General features: G+C 42.7%; 1 protein-coding gene across 2 annotated transcripts in view; it reads right to left on the bottom strand.

Annotated features, from left to right (window-relative positions):
- Nucleotides 1-7,138: 7,138 nt before the first annotated feature.
- PDGFRB (platelet derived growth factor receptor beta) overlaps nucleotides 7,139-24,974 on the bottom strand; it is a 73,703-nt gene continuing 55,867 nt past the window's right edge. For both annotated transcript variants that reach the window (XM_083594582.1, XM_083594581.1), the window contains exons 15-23: nucleotides 24,433-24,586; nucleotides 23,113-23,291; nucleotides 22,735-22,844; nucleotides 18,966-19,088; nucleotides 15,965-16,076; nucleotides 14,478-14,577; nucleotides 13,981-14,086; nucleotides 13,287-13,534; nucleotides 7,139-12,709 (exon numbers count right to left, since the gene is read on the bottom strand). In XM_083594582.1, coding sequence (XP_083450708.1) covers nucleotides 12,586-12,709; nucleotides 13,287-13,534; nucleotides 13,981-14,086; nucleotides 14,478-14,577; nucleotides 15,965-16,076; nucleotides 18,966-19,088; nucleotides 22,735-22,844; nucleotides 23,113-23,291; nucleotides 24,433-24,586 — 1,256 coding nt within the window. In that variant the 3' untranslated portion in view covers nucleotides 7,139-12,585. The remainder of the gene's footprint in view (nucleotides 12,710-13,286; nucleotides 13,535-13,980; nucleotides 14,087-14,477; nucleotides 14,578-15,964; nucleotides 16,077-18,965; nucleotides 19,089-22,734; nucleotides 22,845-23,112; nucleotides 23,292-24,432; nucleotides 24,587-24,974) is intronic.

Genomic DNA, 24,974 nt, shown 5'->3' with positions numbered 1-24,974 from the left:
ATTTCAAGGTCTTAAAGTGGGCTCATTTTACACATGCACATGAATAATATTCTATCGGCTAATGCAGTTTACTAGCTGACACAAGCAGGAAGGAGGACAAAAACACAGCATGCTGTAGCCACAGCATCAAATTGATTTTAAAGGCAATGATTTTTGAGAGTTTCAGCTAAGTGGATGTGCCAAGGATGCTCATTTTACCTCCTCTTTCAGAAAACCATCTCATTAGTCACCTGTACCCAGGTTGCTAGCAGACATCCATGAAGATGCATTAAAACAGCTGTTTTACAAGAGGGAATGATTTTACTAAATTAGTAATACAAGAGAGAGGAAGAGAGAATTTAAGTGTTTGACAAAATGCTGAACCAGCTGTTGCATTGGATAATCTGCAGTAGCTGAAACATGGCACAGGAAATGTGAGAACACTCCAACCAGGACAGGCATACAGATGGTCTTGCAAATGGGGGGGGGGGGGGATCTTGGGCAACAAATAATGATTTAGACCAGGCATGAGATGCCCGCAGACCAAGCGATACTTTCTGCAGCTGTCCTTGGCTGGATCTAGAAGAAGCATTTCAGTTAAACACAATGTAAACTTTGTATGAGAAATCGGGTTGGCAAAAATGGAACTCCACAGCGCCATCTGGTGTCACAGTGTTATAATGCATATACAGTACAACACATAAAAAACACTTTTTCTTTGCCAATGTAGCTGAGTCCCTTGTGTCCCCTGACAAAGATCAATCTCCTGGTTCTGAGTTACTTTTGGTTATTGCCTTGAGGCTGGGTTGCATTTTTAGGTGAGCCACACAGTTAGTTGACTGTGTAGAATTTAAACAAATACATGCAAAAAGCAACAGCCCCTCCTTTCCCCAGGACAAGTGGGGCGATTATTTATTTAATGCAATTTATAACACCACCCCTTTTCTTTCTTCATGGAACTCAAAGTGGCATACATGGAATTCTCACGCTGTCTCCCATCCAAGGACTGGCTGGATCCAGACCTAGCAAGGTCCTCACCTTTCCTGAACATCCCAGGGCAGCACCATGAGCCTTAACCTTTGATGTAAAATATAAGCTTGGTATTACACCTCTCACATTTCCTCAGCTGGAGAAGAATGTGCAGCTTAAGGGCAATTTAAACATGAACATTCTCTGCACAGATGACACTTCCATATAGGAAATAGCTTACATAAGTGTATTTTGCAGAATCTGTATGCTGTTCATGTTCAGTTTCTGTTAATTGGTTCTCATGGGAAACTTACAGATTCTGGCTTCACACAATTAACTCAAGGCCGTGTCAATTTACTCTTGGCAGAAAGCCAAGGTCAGCTTGACCTAGAAACTACTTACTCTGATTGGTTAACGACCAGCACTCAACTCTGTTATCTAGGGATTGCTAGCACAGTTTGGTGTGTTAGGAGTAGGAGTGCTGTGCATGGTTAAGAGAGAGAGAGAAAGAAAGGATTTATTTTGCTTTGTTTTGTATGCAGAAACTCTGCTGGTTTTATTTTTTCCTTTTAATAAATCCTGTAAATAGTTATTCTGAGTCTAGCTGACTAGTCATTTCCACCTCAACTAGCTTCTTCGCTGTGCAGGAAAACTCTGCTACGTTTGGGCTAAAGCCATTAGAGCTATGCCTGACACTTCAAAGTTCCATGAGGTTATGGGCATTGTGCTGCCAGCCTGAGTTGTGGTGGTGTCAGCATCAACGGTGTTGGTTCCAGTAGTTCCAGAAGTTGTTGTTCCCGTTGGTGCAGCAGATGAACACTGGCTGGTTCCTGACTGTTGTGAGCTGGTGACGCAGTGGACACAAGGACAACAGCTGCAGCGTGTGAGTGCTGGGTGCTGTGGTTCCTGTTTTCTCTCTCGGTGGTCGTGAGTAGCTGGTTCCGGGTTCCAGGGACATCGCTCTCAAGATGGCCTCACAACCAGTTCAGATGGCTTTTGAGCGTCTGAATGACTCCAATTACTTGCTGTGGTCGGAACGCATGCAGGCAGTGCTGCAGAGGGATCGTCTCTGGCAAGTGGTGAGTAAGTTTCCTGCGAAGCCTGATGATGAAGACCTCGATAAAGACCAAAGAGCAAGGGCCACAATTGTCTTGGGGCTGGAAGATTCCCAGTTGCCGTATGTGAGGGGAATCAAGACAGCTAGAGGTGTGTGGCAAGCACTTAAAGAACTCCATGTGCGTGAGACAGCGGTTTCCAAGCTGTTCATTCGCAAGGCATTGTACAAGGCAATGTTACAGCCTGGGGTTACAATGCAGGAACACCTACACAGTTTACAGTTAAAGTTTGCTGCGCTACAGGAAAGAGACTGTGCATTAGACCAGCAGGAGAAGGTGGCTATTATTTTGAGTTCTCTCCCGGAAAGCTGGGATAATTTAGTTTTGTCTCTAGAAGGCATACAGGAGCGTGATTTGTCAATCAGTTACGTTACTGGGCGTTTGATTGAAGAATGGCAGAAGAGGCAAGAAAGGTCGTTTGCTGCAGAGGCTTCTACAGGCGGGCGGTTTGGAAGGAGTTCTCATGCCGTGCCAGGGGTGAAGCAAGAGCAGCGTGCCGGTGAGGAGTCTGCGTTTGCTGTTAGGCGTTGTTTCCGATGTGGGTCTTCAGCGCATCTAAAACGACAATGTCCGGAGTTGGTCAAGTCTCAGTTGCCGGTGCAGGAGCAGAGACGAGATCAGCAGCAGCAGCAGCAGCAGCAGCAGCAGCGGAAAAAGAAGTTCTTCAAACAAAAACAGTCGGCTCAGCTGGTGACCGCCGAGGTCAAGATTGCTGATGAGAAACAAGCTGTCTGGGTGGTCGATTCGGGAGCGTCTCGGCACATCGTAAATTCAGATGAATTGTTTGTTTCTAAGAACTCAGCACAGCGCAGCCAGGTGGCTCTAGCAGACGGAAGTACTTCCGAAGTGATTTCAGGGGGTGCAGTTTTTGTTCCTTGTCTTCGTGAATGCCTGCAAAATGTACTTTGTGTGCCTTCATTAAGGAGCAATCTGATGTCTGTAGATTGTTTGCTAAAAGCTGGGTTCAAAGTGTATTTTGAAGGAGACAGTTGCATTATTAAGAAGGCTGGTGAGATTTTAGGCACTGCTAAGTCAGAGGGAGGCTTGTTTTGGCTTAAAGCAGGATCTCAAGTTGCAGCAGTAGTCAGTAAATCTCAGCCTGCAGTGAATAACAAAGCTATACATGACAACTGTGTGCACTTATTGCATAGGAAAATGGGGCATGCTGGCTGGAAAAGTATACTAAAAATGTCTGAATTGGCTGATGGGGGTAATTTAAAGAGTTGTAACAAGTACCTTGATTGTAATGTTTGTAAAAAGGTTAAAACCCACAGAGTCTCTTACCCCAGAAGTGACAGAGTTAGTGAGTCACCGCTACAGCTGGTTCACATGGACGTAATTGGTCCGTTTGCTGTAAGCAGGGGTGGATCGCGTTTTTCATTAACAATTGTGGATGACGCCACACGTTATTCTTGGGTTTATCCCATGAAGAATAAGGGTGACGTGTTCACTAAGTTTAAAAGCTGGGTGGCATCTGTGGAAAGATTTCTGTCCATTAAACTCAGAAGGATTCAGACGGACAGAGGTGGCGAATTTATGTCAAATGCTTTTAGAGATTGGTTACAAAAGCGTGGCATTGGGCATAGAAAAACGAACGCTTTTTCCCCAGAGGAGAATGGCGTTGCAGAGCGAAAAAACAGATCTTTACAAGACATGATGTTTGCCATGCTTGATGATGCTGATTTGCCCATGTCTTATTGGGGGGAGAGCATGCTCACCGCGTGTTATCTCCAAAATAGGCTCTTTCATCAAACAATAGGTACAACTCCATACTTTAAATTGTTTCAGAAAAAACCCAAAATTGACCATTTGCATGTGTTTGGATCAAAAGCCTGGGTATTAATTCCAAAACAAATGAGAAAGAAGGGAGATCCTAAGACCAAACAGTTAGTGTTTGTGGGTTACCAGGAGCTGGGAAAAGGTTTCCGCTTTGCTGAAGGGACAAATGGCATTGTGATCTCCAGGAATGCCAGTTTTTGTGAACATAGTGGCTGGGAGAGACTACATGCCAATACTGAGGTTTGGTTTGAACCTTCCCAGGAGCTTCATGACTCTGAAGGTAAACATAGAGAATCAGAGTCTGAGGGGGAGGAAAGTTCAGATAAGAGCTCTCAAGAAAGTGGAATTAGCCAGAGACCAGTTGCTAAGCAACAAAAGAGAGGTCGTAGTTCTGAGGAGGAAAGTGGGTCAGAAGAAAAATTTTCTCCCAGAAGATCTAAAAGACAAAACAAAGGAGTGCCTCCGGTGCGTTTTTCTCCAGATACTGCAAATGTGTTTAGTGTAATTGCAGAGCCCAAGAGTTTTCAGGAGGTGTTAAAGTTACCAAAAGAGGAGGCAGAGCTCTGGAAGCAGGCAATGGAGGAAGAGATGTCCTCTCTGAATGAGCACAAGGTTTTTACACCAGTAGCAGCGCCTGAGGGGGCAAAGATTGTAGGCTGCAGGTGGGTGTACAAACTTAAACCTCTGGTGACAGGAGAGTACAAATACAAAGCTCGTTTAGTGGCTCAAGGATACTCTCAGAGGCCTGGAAAAGATTATGACGAGACTTTTTCCCCTACTGCTAAGGGGGACAGTGTAAGGCTGATTCTAACGCTTGGAGCAAAGAGAAAACTCCTGTTAAACCATTTTGATATCCAGACTGCATATTTACATGCATCAATATCAGAAGACCTGTATTTAGCCGAACCGCCTGGTTATGAGACAGGTTCCAATAGAGTATTGAAATTAAACAAAGCTCTATATGGTCTCAGACAGGCTGCAAGATCTTGGAACAAATGTTTCCATGAGGCCTTAGTGTCATTTGGTTTCAAGCAGAGTACAGCTGACAATTGTGTTTATGTACGTGGTACAGGCAGTGATCAAGAGTTTTGTCTGATTTATGTAGATGATGTATTGTATGCTTGCAAAACAGATAAACAAACTAAAAGGTTTGCCAAGCAATTGTCCAGTAAGTTCAAAATGAAGGACTTAGGCCCGGTTAGGACATATCTAGGGTTGGAAGTGTGCTGGGCCCAAGATGGCAGCTGCCTAATTAGTCAGCAGAACAAAGTTAAACAACTACTGACTACATACAGGATGCAGGATTGCAAAGGGGCAGTGGTGCCTATGGATCCAGGTTTCATAAAAACACTTCATACAGATGAGAGTCCTGAATTTGAACATCCTGATGTATATCATTCTGTAATTGGAAGTTTATTGTATCTAGCACAGTGGTCCAGACCTGATATTAGCTATGCAGTAGGCATATTAAGTAGATTGGTCTCAAAACCCACACTAAATGCCTGGAAAGGGGTAAAACAAGTTCTGAGATACCTCAAACAGACAATTGGCTATATGTTACAATTAAATTCTTCAGAGGATGAAATGTTGAGTTGCTACTGTGATAGTGATTGGGGAAATTTGCCGGATAGAAAATCTGTCACAGGACTAGTCATAATGGTCGGTGGAGCTTTAATCAGCTGGCGGTCACGCAAGCAAGACGTTGTAAGTGTGTCATCAACGGAATCAGAGTACGCCGCGTTGAGTGAATTGTGCAACGAGGTGATTTATTTCAAGCATTTGTTAACAGATTTAAATGTAAATTGTGGAGAACCAGTACAAGTTTACATTGATAATCAAGCTTGTATAACCTTAAGTAAAACAGAGGGTTTCAAATCGCGTTCCAAACATATCTCTGTAAAATACCAAAATGTGCGTTGCTGTGTACAAGACAATGTAATCACCTGTACTTATGTATCAAGTGAAGAAAATGTAGCAGATGTGTTAACTAAACCATTGGCAAAGGTAAAGAACAAGCGAATGTGCAAGGGTTTAGGTTTGCTGGAAAAATAATCTCCTACATAGGTGTATTTGATGTTAATTGTCCAGCAGAATCTGTGAGGGGGTGTTCAGTTTCTGTTAATTGGTTCTCATGGGAAACTTACAGATTCTGGCTTCACACAATTAACTCAAGGCCGTGTCAATTTACTCTTGGCAGAAAGCCAAGGTCAGCTTGACCTAGAAACTACTTACTCTGATTGGTTAACGACCAGCACTCAACTCTGTTATCTAGGGATTGCTAGCACAGTTTGGTGTGTTAGGGGTGTGTTAGGAGTAGGAGTGCTGTGCATGGTTAAGAGAGAGAGAGAAAGAAAGGATTTATTTTGCTTTGTTTTGTATGCAGAAACTCTGCTGGTTTTATTTTTTCCTTTTAATAAATCCTGTAAATAGTTATTCTGAGTCTAGCTGACTAGTCATTTCCACCTCAACTAGCTTCTTCGCTGTGCAGGAAAACTCTGCTACGTTTGGGCTAAAGCCATTAGAGCTATGCCTGACACTTCAAAGTTCCATGAGTTCACATGCTCTGGGAAGCTGCAAACAAATGAATGTACATGATAATCATCCCTGATGATGAACACACATTTTGCATTTAGTTTCCCCCATGGAAGTGGAGAAGAGCTCTCAAAGTTCAGAGACGTTGGATGGAAGAAACATTTTTAGGCTAGCCTCCGGTGTTGATTTATGCTAGAGCAAGGCTTGTATGTTCTCTCAGGTGAAGCATTTTCATTGGACACTACTTTAATGCACTGCTATAGGCAAGATAGGGCCTGGTAAATTAATTGGTAGGATTCCAGATATTGGAGGAGCCCTCAGAGTCTTGGCTCACACCTCTCAGAGGTGCATACCAACAACAGACCAGGTCTCTGCTGTTGGCAGACCTGCTTGTATGCCTTCTTACACACCTAGACAGCACCTGTAAGCTCTTCTTTCCACTTACCTTTTTTTCATACAGCCCACTGAGTCTTCATCTGTTCACAGACTCCGTCTCCATTGGCATATCATTTTTGCTATATAAGTCTTCTTTCTCTCTGTCATGTACACTCTTTCCTTGCTACTGCAGATAAGCTCTCTCTAAGCTCTGGAGTTATATTAACCATGTTCAACAAAGAGTCTTGTGGCACCTAAGCATATTAACATTCTTCCTCTCAATGCTGTTAATTCATTTGCTAAGAAATTCAGGAGAAACCTCCTCAACCCCCCCCCCCATGTTTTCTAAGAAATGTAGGCTGTAGTAAGATCACAGAGAAGCCCCAGGGTTTTTAAAAAGAAGCTCTTTTAATTTTAAAAATCTTTTTAGAAAACACATATGACAAGTTTACAGCATAAAAAATAATATTTCACTGGTATAAATGTGGCTTAATAAGAGTCTTAACATACATTTGTAAACCTAGGATAACATTAAATCTTTGGTACCTTAGTTCAAGACACCTTTCTGTCTTTCACTCCCATGATGGTGTACAAAGGATTAAAAAGACAAGAAATGGATTTTGCTTCCCATTCAGAGACTGCTGTCAGTTGCTATAAGAAAGAGTCTCTATGGCTCTGCCCAGAGACAAGGATTGGAAATGCCAAAAAGGTGCCTGGAAAGTGAAACAACTTCCTCCACAAAGAGAAAATTTGATGGATGAAGAGGAAGAGATACGTTGTGATTCATTTCTAATGTTATTTTTCCCCTATTCGTTACTTTAAGATACATGTAACAAAACAAGAATAAAGTGGATGTTTTTGTAGATGTCAAAAGATTATTAAATCCAAGTTTGATACACACAAATGGCCAAGTTCTTCTATCTGATTCATCAGAATCAGTGGCAATCTTGGCCATTTTGTCTCAGATTCTTTAAATTAACAGAAGAAACATAACATGGAACTGACCCTTTTAGAAATGTTCAGATTATCTTAACACTGACCATATAATAACTGCCTATAATAATTGTCAATAAGATTTGCATTATGAGTGTCTGTAAAGAAAGTAATCTAAGAAAGATTCCCTTTTGCTTGGAATATGTGCAATGCTTTACAAATCAAACGGAACTCAATTTAGTGTTTACTGGTTTCCAAACTGTTTTTGAATGGGCTGCTTATTTCAGAAAGCTGGTGAGACTATGAAGAAGGGAGCTTAAATGCCAATATTGGCCAACTTAATAACATTGTTTAATTGCACTTCTATATCCTGTCTTTCGATCTACGAAGGACATGTTGGCCCTTGGAAAAGTAGACAAGGCAACTCATTGTCCACCATACTAAAGGCAACTAAAGTCCACCATAATATGGATCACACAACAGCAACAGAAAGTAAAACTCTGCCATTCTCTACATCCCTCACTTAATAAAAACAACACAGTCAAACAGAAATGGAAAGGCAGAGACAAAAAAACTGTATACATATCAATCTCATAAGCATTTCAAAGCGCAGAAAATATATATAAAAAACATAATTTTGTAATGTGACAATATTCCTCTGGTACATTCTGGCTACATAGCAGTAGTGGGTGGCTGGAGAAAGGTGCTTATATTTGAACTGATAACAGTGAAACAGCTGTAGATTAAAATATTACAGAGACTATACTAATATGCTAGACCAGAAATGAGACCAAGATTGCAAAAATGGATTTGAGGCATTTCTAAAATTTAGCATGTTTCAGTCAGGGATTTGGTTAGCCAATATTCTAAAAATATAAAATAAAGCCAAGCAAACCCAAATGACAGTAATGCAAAAATACAAAACAGCAATGGACCCCTGGAGGAGGGAGACTCATAGGCCAAACCATGGCCATAAAAGTTGTGGAAACAGAAGAGTTCTTTGGTTAAGTACCTCCTCTTTGCCCCTCACTCTAGTCTTGCCAATGTCAGGGGTCTAATGCACAAAGCTCAGGTGTCTTATATTAGTGTGAAAGTTTTATTACCTAGAACCCATTGCAGCTGGTGCCACCTGGTGACTGGGACCCAGCAGGTACAAATGAATTGCAGTGTTTGGGGGAAAAACATGGTACCCAGCAGTCTGAAACAGTGGAATGGAAATGTCCAGTGACTTCATTTGGCTGCTCCACTGGCCTCGGCTGGAGTCATTTTCGCTTGCAGCAACACTGTTAAACTCACCTCACCAAGATGCAAAACGGAAAAATTATTCAGCTTAGTGGAACAGAAGGCAAATCAGTTTGTTCATCCTTGTCAAGGAACCTTAGGCGTAGCAGAGCATATCTGCCCAGTTACAACTATAGCCCACTGAGCTATATAATTATATATGGTTACTGTGCTCTTTAAAATGCTGGCTTGTATTTCAGGTCACACCAAAATCCCATCACAGAGCATAGGAAGGTGCCTGACACCATGGCAGACTAAACTGACTGGCAATAGCTCTCCAGGATCTCAGTAAATGTCTTGGCCAATGCCAGGGAGACCGTCTGCATGGAAAGCATCGTGTGCTGTTGCCACTGGGCTACAGGTCTCTGACCATGGAAAAGTACTAAGCCCATTGGGCTAATACTGTTTAAGCCAGCTGGGATAAAGCATTGTCCATGCTATGGTAATATATGAACATGGTGTAGTTACTATACTACATAGCACTTTAAAAGAAGCTACGCCGTAGTGGTCTTACCCATCCCCACCCAGAGATATTTCCATCATATTAATGTCCTAAAGTAGAATGCCAATAGGTCATTTCTACAGGCAGCAATATCATCTAGTAGGTAGCTACTTTGAATTATGAGTGTAATTCAAAGACTGATTGAAAAGGATGTGTCTTTCAGTTGGAAAGAGATAAACCTGGCACTGCCCATGATTTATGGAATATACTTTCTCGCTGCCATAACACTAATCCTTTTAAGTGGCACATTATTTTGAAAACACCCCCTGCTTCAATTACTAGTACTTAAATCTAAATGTATAACAAGAAAATGGACAGAAAATTAGCAAATACAACATTGGGAGTGGGGTAGTAGTAGGTACTAATGCCTTTTAAAAAAAGTCACCATTATAGTAAATGTACTGAAAAGCCTTCTTTCTTTCTTTCTTTCTTTCTTTCTTTCTTTCTTTCTTTCTTTCTTTCTTTCTTTCTAAAAAATCCCTAACTTGACTCACCACCCCCTCCCCCATCTATATCTATGGAAGGCAGTGAAAGATATGGTACAAAACAAAATAAACAACATTTTGTTAACACCACCCAGAATGCATATTTAGTGAATTGGAGGAGACATTAGAGTCAACTCTGCCAGGAATTGCTTCTGTTAAGGAAGGCTTTGAGAAAAAAGCAGTTTTCCTACTGGGGCATTTCTGGCCCCAGGCAAGTTTGGAGTTGATCTACAGATTTTGATGAATGAGAACCAAATTTGACAGTTCATGACCACAGTGAGAAACCATATTTTTGAAGCTCTTTGCATGTAATAGGCCAGCACTCCAAAAAGAAGGCTACACAGCTCTGCTGTGCTACACATAGTGATTTTCTTTTTTACAAGGGAGAATATTCAAAGTGTGCTGCCCCCCACCTGTAATTTGAAGTAGCATGGGAAAGAACTCTGCTAGCTCATTCTGTCTAAAATGTAGATTAGCTCTGAGGCACACTGGCAGGAATTTTTCAAGATTCTCTTAAATAGAATATATTGAGAACCTCACCTACCATCTACTGCTCATCTTTGGAGTAGAATCTCCTCTACCTATCCTCATCATCTCCCAATGCTTTGTGCTTAAAACAAGAAACGTGAAGGTTCTCTATATAAGTCTGATATGAGATGCAGGCTATGCCATATGGTAGGCTTTGGCGACCTGGTGCCCTCCACTTGTTTGGGACTAACTTCCATCAACTCTAGCCAGCATATGCGAACTGCGGCTGATGGGAGTTTCTACTGCCAAACTGCAGAAGACAATTATTATCTCAAGGAGATTTGGGTGGTGCCCAGCAATTGCTCCTCTCATGCCCAGATAATGTTTAAAAATCCTGTGGATCTGGGCCTTTAGGTGGTTAATTATGTTTATTCCACAAACTAGTAGTTTCTCACAGTTCATCATGCTGAGACAGCACTGTGTGGGAAACATGACCTTCTAGATAAGCTTTCACAGGGATATCATCCTGACACCTGCTATAGGGAGCATTAGCTAGCTCTGGAAGTGATCTATGTTGACTTCCTGCCAAGTATTAGTTAGTCTTTTGCTCTGGTGGAAAACAGATGTATCACCCAAATTCTAGCTGTGTATATATACCCCCAAGAACATGTTTGTTAGTCAGAACCTCTATACTAGGCTACCTGGAAAGTGCTGTATACTGGTCAAGCTCCAGGTCATGCCCATTGTCTGTTGAGGGGCTCTCCAACAGCATCATGGATGTATGAAAATGGCAATGCTTTGTGGTTTTCTTTGAGCTGTTTAATAAAATCTTCAGCCTTCACCCCATTGTGTTCTGAATCCAAAAAGAACCATTGCCCCTTCGGGTGCAACAGAGTTGTAGTCCAAAGCATTTGGAGGGCATCAGGTTGGCAAAGGCTGCCATATGCACAACCTGCATTTTCCTGAAAGAACCTGCCAACAATCCTTTCCCCTTAGAGGCAGAATGGGACAGACCAATGACAATGGCTATCAATTGACCTCCAAGGTAAAACAAATATAGTGCAGTTTGCCTTTCCTCGCAAGGTACACTAGCATCCTCCTACTGGCCTCAGAAAGACCCACTTCTTTCTTTTAAAATGAGAAATTTGATAAAATGCAGAATGCAGAGAAATGTAGCCGTGGACTGTCCTGCTGTTGCCACAGCTGAGTCATTAGTTGATGGTCTCCATTTGCTCAGTATGTCCTTGGGCGATAAAGTTGTGGCTTTAGGTCTAGTCTAGACAATCTCTGATCCTTGAGATCTATTAGTACCTGTAATCCACGGTACCTGTATCTGTACCATCATTCTCGTGATCCTGGAACTACTCAGCAAAAGCAGTGGAGAACCCAGGCAATGAAGAGCACAACCCGAGTGAAATGCCTGATATTGCTCTTCTGTTGGTCATCATCATAATACTGCCCTGAACAGAGAATCCATGTAATGTCTGTAAATTGGATAAAACTGTGGGCAGATCACTTCTCGGTGTCTCCTTTGCTAGCAAAGCAAAAACAAAAAAACTGTCCATACATACATACATTCATACCCCATCCACACTTTCAGGATAAGTTTTAAAAGGTGTAATTTAATAATCCATTGATTAGAGAATTCATTGAACAGTTGCTGGCCTCAAAAATAAGCTTGCAAAAATAGAAAGTGAAACAATTAGAGTAAAGGCACTCCTCAAGAGAACCACTGCGGTTTTTTCTCTGGCTTGATACAAGGGGAACATGCCTTATTGTGGAGAGATTAGTCTTATACGAAGGTTCATTCCGCTCCAGGAATAAGGTAGTGAAGCTGTCAAGCAAAGAGTGACATTTCTCATCATGATGATCTTGGTTAGCAGAGACAAGTATGAATGGAGAATGAATTCTGCATTAGGCAATGGAACGAAAATGGTCTCAGTTATGAAGCGTGAGGAGCCATATAAACTTCTACTCAATCCTGGCTGCAGAAAGTCTCTTCAGTGTTACAGTTTCTGGGTTCTGCTGTGGGCTGAAGAGAATGGAAGATAATGGCATATTGCAGTAGGGCTGAAGGAGAGGGAAGCACCAATTTGTGACCAGAACTCCCCGGCACCACCATGCATGCACACAAACATGCTCTCTCTCACACACCTCTCTAACAATCCTAGCAGTCTGGCTTTAGTTCTGGTGCTTTTTCTTCTTCTTGTTTTTCTTCTTCTTCTTCCTGTGGGGCTAGAGGGCTGTCGCAGGATATAGTAGACGATGTGTGTGCTTCATTCAGTGAAGAGCTAATGGTGGAATGAGCAAAGAAGAGAAAGAGAAAGAATCAAGTTTCAGCTTTAATCAGGAGTCAATACATTACAAAAGCCTTAGCTGGGTGCCATGTGGGCTGCCATTCTGATTTCTGAAACCAGTTCTTCTTCTTCTTAAAGAAAATTCCATAAGAAGACAACCATGTTCCCCATCTCCAAAATGGAGTAAATATATGAGGGCCATTCAGTGACTATACTGAAAGGTCCTTCAAAATATGGGTTTCAAAATCTGCAGTCATTCTACCTATGATTATTTTCTCCATTTGTACTTCATAATCATTTGGCTCTTTGGCAACCACCACTTCAAGGTGTTCCAGGTGCCCTGATATTTCAGGATACTTCAACAGGAAGAGCAATAGGTGAGAAAAACCTTTGGGAACCACCACTTCAAGGCACACAGAGCCAAGACTAATCCACTCAGCTTCCATAGTGGCTACTGAGTATAAAAACAGTTTAGTCTACTTCACCTGCCAGGTAACCAATTGGTAGAACAGAGATAATGGAGGTCTGGGAGTGAATAATGTCACAGTGGAAGAAAGATTAAGATTCTAACCTTGCCCGACTGCTGGAGGCCTCCTGCGGGTTTTCATTGGCTCCCTCTGGTTTAAGGTCCGGCAAAGGAATGATGTAATCATTGTCCAGTTCATTCTGTTCAACAGCTGTATAAAGGACAGTGCCTGAGGTGGCGCTGGAATTGATGGCAGTGGACCTGGAATTGTTGAGACCTGAGTTCCAGGGCCTTGTGCGGACAATAGCAGGATGGTCGCTTTTCAAGAATTCTTCATTGACTTGTTGGTACTTCTGCTCTCATATAAGGCAAATAGGACAGAAAGTGCTTGTGAGTGCATGAATACCACATGTAATGTTTCTGCATGTGGCATTTTCATACAAGGACAAGGTTATTACATAAGATTACATAAAGGCAATGCTGGATTTTTATGGATTCTAAATATAAGGACAGCCCTGATGAATCTACAGTTTCTTAAGAGCACAAGTCTGTGAAAAAGGCTAGCTCCAGATCTGGAACTGAAAATGTCAATGAAGAAACCAGAATCATACTAGAAAATATTATAATGTTAGACAGCCCACTTTTCCCACCACTTTCCCTCTGTAATCAGATTTACTCCCAATCTTTTGCACAATCTGTTGCAGGCTGATGTCAACAGTCATGGACGAGTTTAGAAATGAGGCTGTTTTCTGGGCTTTCCTCCTATTATTTTTATCCTCTCAGCCCAACCCAACTCTACCTTCTTATAGCTGTCTGCCAGCAGGTTCCCCACGAGTACCACCAGTTGAGAGAAAGAAGGTCGGATCTCAAATTTCTCATCCCAGCATTTCTGCATGATTTCATAGCTGGAGAGACACAAAAAGCAAATAATAATAATTTGGGAAGTGCTATACTGGCTTGCCGATCAGAAGGTTGGCGGTTCGAATTCCCGCAACAGGGTGAGCTCCGGTTGCTCGGTCCCAGCTCCTGCCAACCTAGCAGTTCGAAAGCACGCAGTGCAAGTAGATAAATAGATACTGCTCCAGTGGGAAGGTAAACGGTGTTTCCGTGCACTGCTCTGGTTCACCAGAAGCGGCTTAGTCATGACTGGCCAGTAAAGCGAGATGAGCGCCGCAACCCCAGAGTTGTCCACGACCGGACCTAACGGTCAGGGGTCCCTTTACCTTTTTTATACTGAGAGAAAGGAAGGGACTTTTTTCTGTACAAGATAGGCAAACATATGCTGTTAACACTTACATCTCATCAGAAGCATGTGTAGGCTTGGACATACGATAGCCGCGTTTGATAGCATTGTAGAATTGCTCATTCATGGGCAGTTCAGGATATGGAGTCCCACCTAGGGATAAAAAAGGAGGTCAAGCAAAACCAGTTAGTGGGGAAACTTCTGTATACTGCATGCCAATGCCAGCACCACCTCATTCTAGTCTCTTTCTCACTACCAGTACAGCAATGGTAATGGCAAAAGGCTAATGATTGGTGGCCCCTCTGAGGACCGCACTGACAGTACACATGAAATTTATCACATGGACTTTCAGGTCAAACTTCTTCATGCACAAATTGCAAGTACAGGGATCCCAGCGTGTATCAGAATGCTGGCCCTGCCCCACCCCCACTTATCCCTTTGCCCCTACTGTCATCTCATTTCAGATCAAGGGGTTTGTGCCTGCAATTTGTATTGGGGGAAAGAGCTCAAATTCACTCCACTCTGAGTTTTTCCTCAATGCAAGTTGGATGGATAAAGGGTTATAGCCCTACTAAGCCCATGCCATGGTCCCAGTCTAGCCCACACACAGGAATGTGGTCAGTGTATGAACTAACAAATGATGTGATTAACTTGCAAACCCAGGCTGCGCACTCCCAAACACACACACACACACACACACACACACACACCTTTCAGGTGAGCTACCAATAAAGGAGAACACAGTTGAATGGGACTGAATCAGGCTACAACTTTATTGACTACAGATGAAGTGGTTTGGCGTAAGCATTGGGTAAGCATTTATTTTCAGGCTGCGTACCGGAAATGACACCAGGGTTCACCCTGCAGCAGGGATTCCTATGACTTACATCAAATAGGGGGATCCCCACAGGGATACCCGCCTCTAGGAGCGCTGAGGCCCAAGCCCCCCATCTGGGCAAATGGACAGAAGCAACTCCATCACAGATCCCTTTAACGGGATACCCTATTTCTGGAGGGGAAGGCGAGGGTACAACTAGGCTAAGGTTACCCAATGCCTAAACCGCCACTGAGCTGGGTGTCGTGGGCTGTTTTAAATCCCCTGGGAGCAGACCTGAGGGAAGCCTGATTGTCCCCTCAAGCCCACCCCCAGAGAGACCACCTCTCCGTGCCAGCCTGCCATTGGCCAATTCGGCAGGCTGACGCAGAGCAGGATTTCAAGTCAGGAGGGCAAGCTGAATCTCGCGCTCTGGCAGGGATCAGACCCCGACGCCCAGTCCTGCATTGTAGGCAGGAGGGGAGGTGCTCACTGTCCTGCAAAGCTGCTGCATCCCTAAAAGAGGGTAAGTGGACATCATGCATAGTTTAGTCCTTAGCTTGAAAGATGAATGATTCTGGGCTTGTGAGAAGGTACTTATAGTATAGTATATGAAGCATATGTAGATTAAAGAGAGTGAGAAACATTGCTTTCATTCCGTACACAGGAAATCCATTAAGTGGGATGGGTCAAACAGAGTCTGGGTGACACTGACCAGTTGCTTACCCAGAGTGAATATTTCCCAGAGGAGGATTCCAAAGGACCACACATCACTCAAGGTAGTGTAGAGGTTGTTGAAGATGCTCTCAGGTGCCATCCATTTCAATGGCAAGAAGGTCTATAACCAAAAGACACAGCAGAAATGCAGTGATCGTCAATGAATTTTCATCTGTTTGCTAACAGTGAGGGCCTTCCATGTCACTTTTAATGAAACCTAGTCTGTAGCATGGGAAAAGCCACCAGGTATTCTATTTAGGATTATGGTATATTCCAGGGGAAATATATGCATGGAGAATTTTATGCACATAGACTTCCCTGCATAGTCAAAACAAAAGAAAAAATTTTTTTTCCTTCCAGTAGCACCTTAAAGACCAACTAAGTTAGTTCTTGGTATGAGCTTTCGTGTGCATGCACACTTCTTCAGATACGTATCTGAAGAAGGTATCTGAAGAAGTGTGCATGCACATGAAAGCTCATACCAAGAACTAACTTAGTTGGTCTTTAAGGTGCTACTGGAAGGAAAATTTTTTTTTTCTTTTGTTTTGACTATGGCAGACCAACACGGCTACCTATCTGTAACTTCCCTGCATAGAAATCTGTGTGTGTAGGCTTCTCCTGCTCAGACATCCATGTTCAATGCATGAGCATTGGGGCGGGGGGGGGGGAGGAGATGACACCAGAGAGCAATGAAACACCAAGGACAGGGCCTGTAGCTAGCACATAGAATCCCCTTCAACATGGCACGTCCTCTTCACGTCTATAATGTGTGAAGGGAGTTAGTGAGTTTCCAGTAGTTGGAGCTAAATGCTTAGAAACACGCCCAGTCTGGGCAGGAACAGTCAGGTTAGGCAGTGTGCTTGATAGAAAAGAATGAACATGATGAACATAAGAGGCTCTGGCAAAAGGGACAGACATACAGTTCTTGCTACCCTCATTTCCTGTACTTGTCTCCACAGTTTCCAGACCATACTTATTTGTGACATATGAAACTAGCCTGCTTCTGGTTTTCTCTCTAGCAGCTTGCGTGCTGCTTTCCTATTACAATTCCCTGAACTCTTAGTGGGCTTATTTGTGCAACCAGCATCAAAAATAATCTCCAGGAAGGATTGCGAAGGACCACGGTTTCATTTCCCTGTTCATCTAAGAGAGGGGTCGCGTAAGGGAGATTCTGAGATGTGCAAGGTGACTCACAGTGGTTAGATTATTTAAGCCTCTGAAAACCTCAGGCTGTGCATTCGCACAATCAGCTCAAGACAAAAAGAATCAGATATGTGGCTCTTGAGGATAATTGCAGAGTGCTTTGAGCCTTGTGTATATGGGTATTTTTTTATTAGAACAAGATGCTATCCAATGACAGCAGGAGCCAAATGTCTCAGTGGCTGCCATGTAAAGGAGAAAAAGGCATATGCAATGGTTGTTTCAGTGGATGTTTGGGATAGTCCCACATATAGGAATGTGCCAGCACAGACTGCAGACTGGAGCTTCTAGAAAGTTATTGAAGAATACTCTTTCCATGCCCCATCCACCATAGCCGTCTGTGCTGAGAAGCCTCCTTGCCCAGATTCCCAGAAATTTGGGAAACCAAAATTGGTAAGGCTAGCATGGATCAGTTAGGATGCAAGGAGTTTTGTTGCCTAGTATCTAGTAAGATGACTCATGGAATTAAAAGGGGACAGAGGAAATGCATAAACCATTGTAAAGCAATCCATTGTTGAACACAGGTCATGAAGGGCTTTGGTGCAGAATCAAGAAAATGGATGTGGGCCTTGTGCTGTGAGAAGGTTAGAGGCCCAGAGCTGAGACATGCCAGTCAATGTAGTATAGAGGAGGAGATGGAAGTCAAATATGTGAGAGGAAAGGAGCAGAAGAACCCAAAGCTAGAAAGGGTGCATCCACAGCCTTGCATTTAGAACCAGGAAGGGGATGTCCAGTGTGCAGATTTGAGGGGTGGAATATACTGCATTCCAGAACCAAAGAAATGCTCTGCTGCCACAGTCAGAGACAGTAATGTTTCTGAATACCATTTATTGGAAACAGCAGGAGTTGGGGAGAGTGCTCTTGTGCTCAGGTTTCCCACTGGTTGGCCGCTGTGAGAATGAAATGCTGGCCTGGATGGCCCATTGGCCTGATCCAGCAGCCTCTTCTTACGTCCTTAAAACCAAATGGGGTTAAATAAGGGGTATGTAGGCTATTGGGGTCAGAAGGAACCATGTTTAGCTGGGGTTCCTTGTGAATGTAGATAAGATCATGAAGACCAGGTTCCTTACAAATGATGACTTCTGCGGTCTCCTGCATCAGCTATTCTTTTCCCATGAAGTCAATATCAGAATTTTTGGTGTGAAAGAAGTGTCCTAGAAGGGTTCAGGGCTTCCTGAAATATTTGAATGATTGGAAATTGCAGAAAGGTGGGAAGCTCTGGTTGCTTTTGCTTCATACACTTAGGAGGCTCAGCAGCTATAAGAGATGAGTGGTTGGCAGCACTGTTCTAATAGCATCATGCACTGACAAATGAGGGAGATGGGGCTGCTCAGTAGGTCCAGTGAAGTTCTAGAGATTGTGTTAAAATTGGAGGTTAAGTTCTAAGAGACATAGTAACCATGGGAGCTCTGGACTAGAGGACTTACTCATAGCTGATGACTAAGTCAGTATTCAGGAAACTGAAGCATGATCATCTAGGGAAGCAGAAGCAAGTTCTCAGGGGGACTGAAGGAGGTTTTAAAACAAAAGCTGGAGGAGCTGAATGAGATGGAGAGATGGAGACAGTGAATCACAAAAGAAGGTGAAATTCTTGTTTGGAGCAGGAAAATAATTTATGGGCCATATATAACTTGGAGCTTGGAGATCCATTTCTCAGAAAATAGCCTGCAGGTGCACTGTAAAGAGGTCAGGAACCATTTTTGTAAGTCTCCGTCAGAAGTTGGAGACATCTGTCATATGGCCCTTACACAAGACAAGACTTGTGGAAGTTCAAAGGGACACTCAGAGTCCATGTAATCAAGTCACTCACATTGCCTTTGGAGATGTAATTTGAATCCCGCATTATGTCTCTAGCTAGACCAAAGTCACAGATCTTCACCAGTTTCCCCTCGCAGATCAACACATTCCTTGCAGCCAGGTCTCGGTGCACACACTGTGGAATAGGGAAAAGACACAGTGTATAAACTGTTAAACAGTTACGATTTTTCAAGAAATCTGCTTTCTGCAGGAAGCGCCTTCAGACCAAAGCAGCATCAACAAGAAATTTTTGTGAAATAGCAGTGAGTGCACTGTGATCAAACGATCTGAGGAATTCAATGTCATGCTAAGGAAATTGTTCCATCAGTGCAAGTGTTTCAGCTTGCCTGGCAGAATTATTTCTCTCTCCCCCCACTATACACTAGTCTGGGGATTATTCTGACCTCACAAACCAATTCTGGGGGCATGCGGGGGAATACAGGAGGGAAAACCTTGTTGGAAATCTTTGCACAGGGCTTCCACTAATAAGACTTGTTAGGTGAATCCTGCCCAATAGCTTCACAGACTTTGAGAACCATCCCTTCCATTAGGCAGATCTCAGGCGGCAGATACTAAGGAGCAGTGAGGTGACAGACAACAGAACTGTGTGTGTGCCATGTAGCCTGCCCTACACTCCTTAAGCTAGCATGCTGTCCTCAGATGCAGTAGAGGACACAATCCCAACGCCAGTGTTGAAGTCTCTGCCAGTCTGGTGTTATTTCATCCCTGCTGTTGCCTGTGGTTCATACATTTGTGGGGCTTTTCTTCTCCTGTCAGGCTGCAGTTTCTAGTTTTGCAGGGTTTTGTAGTGCTTCAGGTAAGACCCTGAAAAACCTGAATGCAATCAGCCCTAATGCAGAAGACACACATATTTTAAAATGACTGATACAGGTTTTGAGCTGCTTTATTAATGATGTGGAAATGCAAATGCATAGCCAACTGCTTTACAAAGCGGGAAGAGGGGGTGTAAGGCCTGATGTTCAGAACATTTTCTTTTTGTAGTGTCCCTTTTATTCTTGACACTGACGACTGTCATAGAATCATAGAATTACAGTGCAGGAATATGCAGCTGTCCCATATGGGGATCAAACCTGCAACCTTGCCATTATCAGCATCACACGCTAACCCAGGGGTTGTCAACCTGGTCCTTACTGCCCACTAGTGGGTGTTTCAGGATTCTAGGTGGGCGGTAGAGGGTTCTACGGCACAAGCTGAATCCTCCTTCCATCAAGCATTGGTGGGCGGTAAGGAAATTTTACCATCTAGAAAGCTGCATTAGCAGGCGGTAGGTATAAAAAGGTTGACTACCCCTGCTCTAACCTTTGATTTGCCTGGGGTGGTTTTTTCCATTTCTCATTTTTCCAATCTTAAATTTAGTTCTCCACATTTCCACATCAACTTGTGATTTATTTATTTTTAATGGAAATGAAAATTCATCAGCTTTTTATTGTAGATTTATTCTAATGTATAAATCTGTATGCATTTTATTTATGCAATTTTCCTTAAAAGAATACATTTTAGTTTGCTACTTTCACTGATATATGCATTTTCATGCACATCTTCCCTTAATATTTTTGTATACATTACTTGGCTGGAGAATTGCAATGCAGAATTTGTGAATTTTGAAGGGTGGCTGTGTTGTGGTTCACACATTGTTGTAGGAAATGCAGATTGGGTAGGTTTGCCCTGAAATGCAAACTGAACCAAATTTACCTTTCCTACTCGGGACATAGGCAAGAAATTGCAGTTTAGGAATCAGAGCAGGAAAGCAGTGAAAATATGTTCTCCACGTTATATATGATGGTGGTTGCAAAGGAACAATAATTGTACACAGCCTGGGAATCTAACATTGTGAAATTAATTAACTGTGTTTTCTTGAACCTTTGTGCTTTTAGTTCATTGCTGAATGGAACCTCTCATGAGGGATGACACCTTTCTTGCATGCAATTGTCTTGCATTTTCACTTCTCCATTCTCTTGCATAAGTCTGTTGCCTAACAAAAGCCTTTAGATTAGCACTGCTTCAGTATGCTTACCTGCGGTACCATTAATAGCCTGTGGCATTTGTGTTGTATGTGTAATGTTTCAGAACAACTGTGGCTTGCGGGAATGCTCTCTGGGAAATAACCACAGGGCTTAGGTGTGGTAACTCTTAGCAGTAACTTGGTCTGCACGAGTTTGACCACTTTCCCCATGCTTCCTTTTCCCAGTTGTTTTTTTTTTAAAAAAAATACCTTCTGTGAAAAGGATGACTCAGCAAGGATCAAAAATAATACAGCATCACAGAAATGCCATTGGGTGATTTACAGTCTGAAGTTATCCCAGTGAAATGGTAATTGTGTTAGTTTGTGGCAGCAAACATTACGTTGCAATTCAGCTTTAAGAATACTTACATTGTCTAAGGGCAGCCCAATGCATGCTATGCCACGTAGGTGGGGGGCTGTGTTTAGTGTGTGACTATACATCACAAGGGCATACATTCAGACTGGTAGTGCAATTAATCACCTTGAGAGACTTGGTCTTTCTTTCTTTCTTTCTTTCTTTCTTTCTTTCTTTCTTTCTTTCTTTCTTTCTTTCTATTTTAAAGTAAGTTTAGCTCTCTAAGAGTCAGAGGAAGTATATAGAAATTGCAGAAACCAGTAGGGGAACAAAGCAGTATTTGCAGTGGCCAGGAGGTAGGACTGCAGTGGCTGCATAGCTTTTTGCTCCCCACCCTTCCCCCATGACTACCAGAACCAAAAAAAACTATGGAAAATATACACGAATTTATTAACCTGTAAAATTTATACAAGTCACAAAATGTAGGTTTTCTTGGCACAGAACTTGAGTCAACTTAACATAGAACAATTTTTTTAAAAAAGCAGTCTTATATGAACAATGATTTCTACATTGAAACGGGGAAGGTAACTTCCTCAGAGTGGAGGAGGATTGCTTTCAGGAATAATACTGGCAGATGCATTTTTAATGGTATCTCCATAGTCCATATTAGCACTGAAAAGACCTGAAATAGAGACTGAGTATTGCAAGACTAAACTCTGGTCTACCTTGAGCCGAGAAGAGATACTACTGACTTATAAAGCCCTAAACAGCTTAGTGCCAGGGTACCTAACAGATCACCTTCCCTACTACAAGTCATATCAACATGGCCAGCACCTCTATGAGGTGAGGTGAGTCAGCTGCCTCAGGCAGCAGAAGCCTAAGAAGCAATGCCCTCATAGATGCCCTGCCCATTCTGCTGCCTCTGCTGCCAGTGGAGCAGCAGCAATGGCTTCTGGCAAGATGTTACAGAGCACATGAGATATCTCCAGCAGAGATGGATTTTTATAGTGTGTGTGTGTGTGTGTGTGTGTGTATAAAATACTTTTGATTTTACAGTGAAGCTAGACTGCATATCATTGCATTACAATAAGTTTATTCATTCATATTTCATTATATTATAAAGCGCTGAAGAGGTTTTGCTAAAAATGTAAGTGGGATAGAAATTACCTGAATGAATAAATGAATTAACTTCATGATATACAATATAACCTACCTTCACTGTGTCATGTCTCTGGTCCACACCCTCATGTAATGAGATAATATTGCCTCCTACCAAGAAGCAGCAATGTCTAAAGGATGGCTAGTACCACATGACTCAAACATCCTGTCTCTGTTTATAATCAAATGTACTAAAGCTAGCTGATCCTAAACCCCTCTACCTGCTTCCATTAATTTCATATTCTACAGACATGCCAGTCATTCCCTAGGTATTATTACATCATTCGGAATATAAAAAGTACTTGCATTTTTGGAAGCTAGGAACTCCATTCCATTGGCAACCTGAAAACTAATTCCAACAAGATCCACATAGCTGAGGAGAGGAGACTCATTTATCAACGCCACCTTTTCAGAAGCTGAAAACAAAGAGCAGAGATACAATCAGACATCACACAGGTCTAACTACACCTACACCCACACAATAAAAGCCTCGCTAAAACATGGGACCAAGAGATATCAGGAGTAATATTAGATGCTTACTTCTCCTGACACTGAAAATACAATTTAAGGATGACACAGACAACACCTTCAGTTCTGCATATTGGATTTTGAAGCAATTAAACTGTTTCACATTGGTATGACTAGACACCCATGCATACAGCCTGTCTCTGTCACTTCTCTTACCTGATGGCGAATAGCTGTCCAGCTCATAGGTAGTACCATAATTGGAGGCATCAATGTCCACGTACTTGATTTCACCCTTCATATCTGACATGGGCACTGACATGGGCACATAATCCAATGACTCATCCTTGCTCATATCCATATAGCCCCCATCACTTTCCACAGATAAGGAAACATGGCTGCAAAGAGGGGAGAAGTTTATTTAGACCATGTAAGAATCTTAAAAAGCAGAGCCATCACCTTGCCAACAAAGGTCCATATAGTTAAAGCTATAGTTTTCCCAGTAGTGATGCATGGAAGTGAGAGCTGGACCATAAAGAAGGCTGATCGCCGAAGAATTGATGCTTTTGAATTATGGTGCTGGAGGAGACTCTTGAGAGTCCCATGGACTGCAAGAAGATCAAGCGTATCCATTCTTAAGGAAATCAGCCCTGAGTGCTCACTGGAAGGACAGATCATGAAGCTGAGGCTCCAATACTTTGGCCACCTCATGAGAAGAGAAGACTCCCTGGAAAAGACCCTGATGTTGGGAAAGATGGAGGGCACAAGGAGAAGGGGACGACAGAGGACGAGATGGTTGGACAGTGTTCTCGAAGCTACCAGCATGAGTTTGACCAAACTGCGGGAGGCAGTGGAAGACAGAAGTGTCTGGCATGCTCAGGTCCATGGGGTCACGAAGAGTCGGACACAACTAAACAACAACAAGAATCTTCCTGAAGAATGTCCCTTCCTTAGTGGGCATTGTTTTATTTTATTTTTAGTTTGGCTTGAGGGAATTGCTTCAACCATCTGCATTGTTCTGCTAAAATATTCCTTGCACATCTGGAATGGGATCAACAGTTGGCCTTTAATTTTCTACATGCTGCAATTCACGATAATCTCAATGGAGTGAATTAAGTAGTAAAGAGTCACATGTGGGGCAAATGCATATGCATCTTTGTTACATGCAACTGAGTTCCAGGGGGCTCTCACCTTGAGGCGATTCCAAATGTCAGCCCCATGACTGATGGAAATGCTTATGTAAATCCTCTTTGAGCAAAACAAACAACTCGGGCAAAATTGTACTGGAATCTAGATGTCAACTCCCTTGTTACCGACTGCAAAAGAGTCCGCCTTAGAAATGTAGAACTAAAATAAGCACACATGCAAACGCAAGGGAAAGCCAGCTCTGTGCTGAATTTGCTATCCTTTAAACTTGTTTACAGAGACACTATAATTCACAGGTTTCTGTTTCAGAAAGGCCACACTCCTGTATGTAGATGGTGATGGAATAATAGTAGCATGCACTAAAGAAAGGGGAGAGTGTCAACCAGCAGGTACCTCTGCACCCTGTCCTCAGTGGGGGCATTCCCATACACCTCTGCTTCCTGCTTGGCTTTCTCACTGCAGCACTGCAGGAAGGTGTGCTTGTTCCTGTGCAAGTAGTCCACCAGGTCTCCATAGCGACAGTACTCTGTTATGATGTAGATAGGGCCTGCAGAGAAGAAGAACAGCTCTAGCCATCCAGGTAGGAGTATTGCTTTCCTCGAATATGACTCGAGAATTGGGCAATTGTGGCCTTACAGAAATGGTAATCCGCTTCAGACTGCAAGTGTGGGGCTCATGTTGCTGAATACTTCTCCAAACAACAACAACAGCCATCCCTGTGCATTGAAAACATGCATGCCATGAGGGATATTCTGTTAAGTGAATCCCTGCTGGCAGTGGTGCAGCTAGACATAGATTTTACCACCCAAATGTGAAAACTAGGTGTGTGTGCATTATTTCTTTATCAGAGTTGAAAGCAACATTGCTTGCTTTGTCTCCACATGTTTTAAAGCAAGTGCTCCCTCTGAAGCACTTGCCTTGCATGTTGCCTCCTG

The sequence above is a fragment of the Podarcis filfolensis genome, assembly GCF_964270895.1.
Source record: "Podarcis filfolensis genome assembly, chromosome: 2".
NCBI classification, from domain to species: Eukaryota; Metazoa; Chordata; class Lepidosauria; order Squamata; family Lacertidae; genus Podarcis; species Podarcis filfolensis.
Note: the sequence above shows the minus strand (reverse complement) of the source record. Positions and strands in the feature narration are given on the sequence as shown.